Genomic DNA, 8,482 nt, shown 5'->3' on the forward strand with positions numbered 1-8,482 from the left:
ATCTTGATGTCATATATATGTCCTATAAGTCATGCTGGTGATAGAGCATTTGTATAATAAGCATTTCTCAGTGAAGGTTCTTGGCATTTTGAGTAGGACAGTTCTTTCCCATGTGTAGGATTGATTACTCCTAATTACTGACAGGGAGATGGGTATATTGGTGAAGATCATTTTGGTATAGCTTTGTGTCTTATTTACCATAGAGCAAGTATCTGCCAAGAATCTATTAGTCTATGTCACTTCATGTGACCATGTTAATTCTTTTAACCACTTGTGAATGCCTAAGTGTTTGCTGATTTTTGTTTGTTTTATTTCATTAGCTAAGGAATATATGAAGCCACACGTAAGGCCTATCATGCAGGAGCTGTTGCACATTGTTAGAGAGACCGAAAATGATGATGTTACTAACGTCATCCAGAAGATGATATGTGAATATAGTCAAGAAGTAGCCTCAATTGCTGTTGATATGACCCAACATTTGGTAAGAATGGGCAGAGGTTTATGTTAGTTTGAATGTAAATTCAGCCTTGAATAATAAAAATTAAAGCTTTGACTTACCTGAATAAATTAAATTCCATAATTTGGAATTTAGTTTTATAAGCATTTGAAATGTTAATATAAAAGTGTTTGCTCTAATAATTCTGATAGTTGTTAGTTTCTGTAGTTAATTAGACTTAAATCTAATAACATTGAGATTATTTCATCTGTAATATTCTGAGATTTTATAATGATGTGCTTTGATATGAGCCTTCTAAATATTCACTTTCTGAGCTTGAATTTGGAAACTCATTTCTTTCAGTTTTGGGCAACTTCTTAAATTACTTATTTGTTAATTTCTCCCTACCATTTTTTCCCCCTGTTCTGTAAGTCTGATATTGGATATTGGGTCAGGACTGAGTCTTTAATTTTCCCCACCTTTTTCCTCCTGTCTTCCATGTCTTTCTGTCTTTTTTGTTTCATTTTCCTGGTAATCTCTTGATTTTGTCTTTTACCTACTATTAAATTTTTCATTTGAGTATTGCTAGATTTCACTTTTCACAGACTTTGGGTTTATTTGTTTAATGATAACCAGAAGTTAAAAAAGAGCTATCTAATTGTAACTAATGTATATTCCACTCTAGTGATTAGTTTAGGAAAAAAATGTCCATATTTAAAACATGACCATTTCTATCATTGATTTACTCAGCAATGTGTGTGACTTAAGTGTGAGCAAGGCTGATACCTAGATGAGTGCCATTGCCCTTTTATTAACTTATAACAACAGCAAGGGGTAGGTATAACAGTATTGATTTTTCAATGTGTATATGTTATGTTCATAGGCTGAGATATTTGGCAAAGTTCTTCAAAGTGATGAATATGAAGAAATTGAAGACAAAACAGTAATGGCTATGGGAATTTTACATACTATTGATACTATCTTGACAGTTGTAGAAGATCATAAAGAGGTGCGATTTCTTTGTGTTTTATTATGTCATTTTAAACATTCACTGAAATTTACGTGATCAATGGGCATGACTTTAAACTAGCTATTTTGTTATTTTGCTAGATTTTAAAAATTGCCTTCAAATATCAAAGGAACATTCTAAAATAATTGAAGGGGGGAATATTAACATGTTGTTGTAAGATATATAGTATATTCCTTTGTACTAAACTGAGTTTCGTTTATCACATCTATGTTCTAAACTAAGTTGTTGGGGAATATCAAATTGAGTAAGACATGAGTTCTGCCTTGTGGAACCCACAGTCTAGTCTTCTTGGTAGAGAGATAGCCATTCATTCACAGTGGCAGTTATTAAATAATGGAATAAAATTCGAATGTAACAACCATCATGAGAATGGAAGGGGAGAAGAGCTTTCTTTCCTGAACTGAATTCCAGAAGAATATTGGGAAAAGAATCTTTCCTAAACTGAATTTCAGAAGAATATTGAGAAAAGAATTTGTGCAGACAGTTAAGAGCTTTCCCCTGTATTAGCGGATAGAATTTTACTAATGTTACTTTGAGATCACTAGAGCAGGTAAATTGATGGTGTCCTTGTGCAGAAGTGGAAAACAAGTTCAGGTAGTATTGAGGAATCTGCTCACTGCCACAGACTTTTGAGTTTATAGTCAGATTATTCTGATACTATATCCATTCATCTCTACCTGAGACCTTCTGCTGTCCTTCCCAAGCATTACATAGTCTCTCCTTAAATCAGATTTGGGTTTGTTACTTCTGTGAGCGCAAGCTGACTTGCTCAGCAATGGCGGAAGCTCCTGTTTCGTACAGTGTGTCTTAGGAAGCAGGTGCGAGTTCTTTAAATAGCATTGTTAAATCCTGTGGCTGTTGATTTATCCCATGTTTATCATGTACCAATGGAAGATTACCAGATTCTTTTTTTTTTTTAATTTTTTTTTTATTTTAAAAGATTTTATTTGTTTATTTGACAGAGAGTGCGAGAGGGAACACAAGTAGGGGGAGTGGGAGAGGGAGAGAAGCAGGCTTCCGACTGAGCAGGAAGCCCAGTGAGGGGCTCGATCCCAAGGACCCTGGGATCATGACCTAAGCTGAAGCAGACACTTCATGACTGAGCCATCCAGGTGCCCTGATTACCAGATTCTTTTTTTGTTTGTTTGTTTTTAAAGATTTTTCTTTATTCAACAGACAGAGATCACAAGTAGGCAGAGAGAGGGGGGGAAGCAGCCTCCCTACTGTGCAGAGACCCCGATGCGGGACTCGATCCTAGGACCCTGAGATCATGACCTGAGCCGAAGGCAGAGGCTTAACCCACTGAGCCACCCAGGTGCCCCCCTGATTACCAGATTCTTAAAAGTAGTTTTGATAGTCTTCTCCTGGGCAGGCCTCCTTCGCCTAAAAGGCTAAATGTGAATTTTTACTTCCATATTCGTTATTTTGTTTTATTTTTGTATCTTTGTTAAAATTGTATGGGCCATTCAGAACAGTGAAATGCTCCAAGTTAAATTAGAACAAGTATACTTGAGGATAATTCTTTTGCCGTATATGAAGAATTTGTATTTTAAATTTGACGATACCTGAGAAATCCCCTAGTCCAGATTACAGAGTATGTGTGTGTGGAGGATAGGCAGTAGTAAAATGAGCCTCAGGAAAAAAAATGAGCAGCAGGATCAGTTTGAAAATAAAATTGTATTTTACCTTTCCTGTTAATTTTTTTACTTTTGATGTTAAATTTATTTTGCATTTCAAGTAAAGGAGATGTGAACTTACTGTGACTATCAAAGGAAGCATGGTTTAAAGTTGAGAAGCACTAATCAAATCCAGCTTCCTTACCTACAGATGAAAAAAAATAAAAAACTGAAAGCCTTTACTAAGTGGCTTTACCAAGATCATAGATAATTAGAGGCAAAACAAGGGCTGGAATCTTGGTCTCCTGACTGCCTCTTCTGATCTTGAACTTTGACTTATTAAAAGCAAACATTGAAAAGAATCCTTCCTTAAAAGGAAAAAATCACTTGTGTATGAATACATGTACAAACACTTAATGTATGCAGAACAGAATTAGAAATTTAAACCAGATGCTTATGCATATGCAGTTTTGCTTTAATGGTTTTAAATATATTGACAAATTTGTAAACTGGGAGAATTTTGGAGCATTTGAACTTTAAGACTGTACTTTATTTTTTTTTCTATTTATTTTTTTAACTGTTGTTAGCATTTATTGTATATTCTTCCAGATAATGTTACTGCACATATATCTCTTTCCGGGGCTGGTTTTCAGGGGTATGCAGTGATAAATAAGCATATCAATTATTTACAACTGGCAGCCGTTCTGGTGGCTTCGTGTCCATGATGGCAACATACGCTGATTATTTAATACAGTACTTTAAAACTGAATATTCAGAGAATATGCCCCAAACTTGAAATAGGAGACTCAGATGAAAAATGTAACCCATGATGGAGTTTAATTTTTATTTACTTAAAAAATATATAGTACAATGTATGTTGAAAAATCCAAAAGGTGTGAAAAGACAGTGAAAATTCACTTTCTCCTTCAGCTCCCCAGATCTAGTTCTCTCTGGAGGTAGCTCCCTAATGAGGTCTTTGTATCCTTCCAAAGTTTTTTTTCTGTTGTAATAGCTAAGGAAATGAATGTGTATATCTTTCTTTTATGAGAATAAAATAGCAGAAAGTTTTGGTTTTTTAAAATTTTATTTTATTTCTTTTCAGTGTTCCAAAATTCATTGTTTATGCACCACACCCAGTGCTCCATGCAATCCATGCCCTCCACAATACCCACCACCAGGCTCACCCAACCCTCCATCCCCCTCCCCTCCAAAACCCTCAGTTTTGTTTCTCAGAGTCCACAGTCTGTCATGGTTCTTCTCCCCCTCCAATTTCCCCCAACTCACTCCTCCTCTCCATCTCCCCATGTCCTCTGTGTTACTCCCTATGCTCCACAAGTAAGTGAAACCATATGGTATTTGATTCTCTCTGCTTGACTTACTTCTCTCAGCATAATTTCCTCCAGTCCCATCCATGTTGATACAAAAATTGGATATTCATCCTTTCTGATGGAGGCATAATATTCCATTGTATATGTGAACCATATCGTCTTTATCCATTTGTCCGTTGAAGGGCATCTTGGTTCTTTCCACAGTTTGGTGACTGCAGCCATTCATACAGATGACCCTTCTTTTCACTATATCTGTATCTTTGGGTAAATACCCACTAGTGCAATTGCAGGGTCAAAGGGTAGCTCTATTTTTAAGTTTTTGAGATCTCCACAATGTTTTCCAAAGTGGCTGCACCAGCTTGCATTCCCACCAACAGTGTAAGAGGGTTCCCCTTTTTCTACATCCTCTCCAACACTTGTGGTTTACTGTTTTGTTAATTTTGACCATTCTAACTGGTGTAAGGTGGTATCTCGCTGTGGTTTTGATTTGAATCTCCCTGATGGCTAATGATGATGAACATTTTTTCATGTGTCTGTTAGCCATTTGTATGTCTTCATTGGAGTCTATTCCTGTCTTCTGCCCACTTTTTGACATGATTATCTGTTTTGTGTGTGTTGAGTTTGAGAAGTTTTTTGTAGATTTTGGATATCAGCCCTTTGTAGTGTCATTTGTGAATATCTTCTTCCATTCAGTGGGTTGCCTCTTTGTTTTGTTGACTGTTTCCTTTGCTGTGCAGAACTTTTGATCTTGATAAAGTCCCAAAAGTTCATTTTCGCTTTTGTTTCCTTTGCCTTTGGAAACATATCTTGAAAAAAGTTGCTGTGGCCAATGTCGAAGACGTTACTGCCTATGTTCTCCTCTAGGATTTTGATAGATTCCTGCCTCACGTAGAGGTCTTTTATCCATTTTGAGTTTATCACTGTGTATGGTGTAAGCGAATAGTCGAGTTTCATTCTTCTACACATAGCTGTCCAATTTTCCCAGCACATTTTTTGAAGCGACTGTCTTTTTTCCCACTGTATGTTTTTTCCTGCTTTGTCAAAGATTATTTGCCCATAGAGTTGAGAGTTGAGGGTTATCTGGGCTCTCTACTTTGTTCCACTGGTCTATGTGTCTGTTTTTGTGTCAGTACCATGCTGTTTTGGTGATCACAGCTTTGTAGTAAAGCTTGAAATCAGGCAATGTGAGGCCCCCAGTTTTGTTTTTCTCTTTCAACATTTCCTTAGCAATTGGGAGTCTCTTCTGGTTCCATACAAATTTAGAGTTGTTCCAGCTCTTTGAAAAATGCCAGTGAAATTATGAATGAAAAGAGAGCAATCACAGCAAACATCAAGGACATAGAAACAATCATCAGAAATTATTATCTACGGTTATATGCCAATAAGTTCAGCAACCTAGATGAAATGTATGCCTTCCTGGAAACCTATAAACTTCCAAAGCTGAATCAGGAAGAAATTGACAACCTGAATAGACCAATATCTAGTAACGAGATTGAAGCAGTGATCAAAAATCTCCCAAAAAACAAGAGCCCAGGACCTGACGGATTCCCTGGAAAATTCTACCAAACATTCAAAGAAGAAATAATACCTATTCTCCTGAAGCTGTTTCAAACAACTGAAGCAGAAGGAAGACTTCCAGACTCTTTATGAAGCTGGCATTACGCTGATCCCCAAACCAGGCAAAGACCCCACCAGGGAGTCTTAGAAGGGGGAAATTCAGACCAATATCCCTGATAAATATGGGTGCTAAGATTCTCAACAAGATCCCAGCTAATAGGATCCAACAGTACATTAAAAAGATTATCCACTGTGACCAGGTGGGATTTATCCCCAGGATGCAAGGGTGGTTCAACATTCGCAAATCAATCAATGTGATAGAACAAAGCAATAAGAGAAGAGAGAAAAACCACATGGTTCTCTCAATTGATGCAGAAAAAGTATTTGACAAGATACAGCATCGATTCCTGATTAAAACGCTTCAAAATATAGGGATAGAGGGAACATTCCTCAACTTCATAAAATCTATCTATGAAAACCCCACAATGAATACCATCCTCAATGGGGAAAAGTTGACAGCCTTCCTTCCCTTTGAGATCAGGAACATGACAAGGATGCCCACTCTCACCACTGTTGTTCAGCATAGTATTAGAAGTCCTAGCAGCAGCAATCAGACAACAAAAAGAGATAAGAGGTATTCAGATTAGCAGTGAAGAAGTCAAACTCTCTGTCTTCACAGATGACATGATACTTTATTTGGAAAACCCAAAAGACTCCATCCCCAAACTACTAGAACTCATACAGTAATTCAGTAATGTGGCAGGATACAAAATCAATGTACAGAAATCAGTTGCTTTCTTATACACTAACAATGAAAATATAGAAAGGGAAATGAGAGAATTGATTCCATTTACTATAGCACCAAGAACCACAAGACACCTGGGAATAAACCTAACCAAAGAGGTAAAGGATCTGTACTTGAGGGGCTACAGACACTCGTGAGAGAAATTAAAGAAAACACAAAAAGATGAAAGAGCATTCCATGCTCCTGGATTGGAAGAATAAACATTGTTAAAATGTATATACTGCTAGAGCAATCTGTACTTTCAATGCATTCCCCATAACATACAGTTTTTATCTGCCATTCTTGAATTGTATCTTGGTGATCCTTCCATATGAGTCACTAATGTTAAATATTTTTAGTAGTTGCATAATATTCCTTTATATGCTATGTCAGGGGTATTCAACTGGTCCCTCATTAATGAATATAAATTAACTGTCCCTTTAACTGTCCATAAATGGAACCTTGGTGGATACTGATCACAAATGTTACTGTAGTTAGTGGCCTTTTACATGTCATTTGCATAGGTAATAATATATCTGGAGAGCAAAGTCCTTGAAGTGGAATTGTTAGGTCAAGGGATATATGTATGAGTAAGCTTGAGAGATACTGCTGACTTGGCCAACTTACACTTCCCAAATCAATGGACAGCAGTGTCTCTCTTCCCGGTCACATACTTTTTGATCATTACCAGTCTGATAGGTAAAAAGTGGTAATCTGGGGCTTAGAATTTGTATTCTTCACATGTATTTGAGTGAACATTTTGTTAAAAGCTTAAGGTCTGTTTATATTTCTTTTTTTATAACCTTGCCTTTTTTTTTTCTGTTGATTTCATTTCATGGAAGGGAATTTGATCTTTGTGATACTATTTGAAAATAATTCCCTCCATTTTTCATTTATGTTTGATTTCCCCCTACTCTATGCAGATACTCATTTTTGAAATGAAGTGCTTTGATATATTTATTTCTGATTTCTGTGCATTGAGCCATTTTCCATCTTCAGGATTATACACAATCTGTTTTCCTTTCTTCTAATATATATATTCTTTTTTTACTACTATGTAATGTGTTATTTGCCCCAGGGGTACTGGTCTGTGAATTATCAGGCTTACATATTTCACAGCACTCACCGTAGCACATACCCTCCCCAATGTCCATAACTCAGATCCTCTCCCTAACCCCCTACCCCCTGCAACCTTCACTTTGTTTTGTGAGATTAAGAGTCTCTTATGATTTGTATCCTTTTCAATCCCATCTTGTTTCATTTTTTCTCTCCCTACCCCTCCCACGATCCCCCACCCTGCCTCTCAAATTCCTCATATCAGAGATCTCATATAATAATTGTTTTTCTCTAATTGACTTATTTTGCTAAGCATAATACCCTCTAGTTCCATCCACATCATTGCAAGTGGCAAGATTTTGGTTTTTTTTGATGGCTGCATAGTATTCCATTGTGTATATATACCACATCTTCTTTATCCATTCATCTGTTGATGGACATCTAGGTTCTTTCCATAGTTTGGCTACTGTGGACATTGCTGCTAAAAACATTCGGGTGCACATGCCCCTTTGGATCACTACATTTGTATCTTTAGGTAAATACCCAGTAGTGCGATCGCTGGGTCATAGGGTAGCTCTATTTTCAACTTTTTGAGGAACCTCCATGCTGTTTTCCAGAGTGGCTGCATCAGCTTGCATTCCCACCAACAGTGTAGGAGGGTTCCCCTTTCTCCTC

At 36.9% G+C, this 8,482-nt stretch overlaps 1 protein-coding gene across 3 annotated transcripts in view; it reads left to right on the forward strand.

The window, feature by feature from the left end:
- Positions 1–8,482, forward strand: part of IPO8 (importin 8) — a 116,050-nt gene that overhangs the window by 32,036 nt on the left and 75,532 nt on the right. For all 3 annotated transcript variants that reach the window (XM_059402725.1, XM_059402724.1, XM_059402723.1), the window contains exons 15-16: positions 321–481; positions 1,320–1,445. In XM_059402725.1, the coding sequence (XP_059258708.1) occupies positions 321–481; positions 1,320–1,445 (287 nt within the window). The remainder of the gene's footprint in view (positions 1–320; positions 482–1,319; positions 1,446–8,482) is intronic.

The sequence above is a fragment of the Mustela nigripes genome, chromosome 6 (genome assembly GCF_022355385.1).
Source record: "Mustela nigripes isolate SB6536 chromosome 6, MUSNIG.SB6536, whole genome shotgun sequence".
NCBI classification, from domain to species: domain Eukaryota; kingdom Metazoa; phylum Chordata; class Mammalia; order Carnivora; family Mustelidae; genus Mustela; species Mustela nigripes.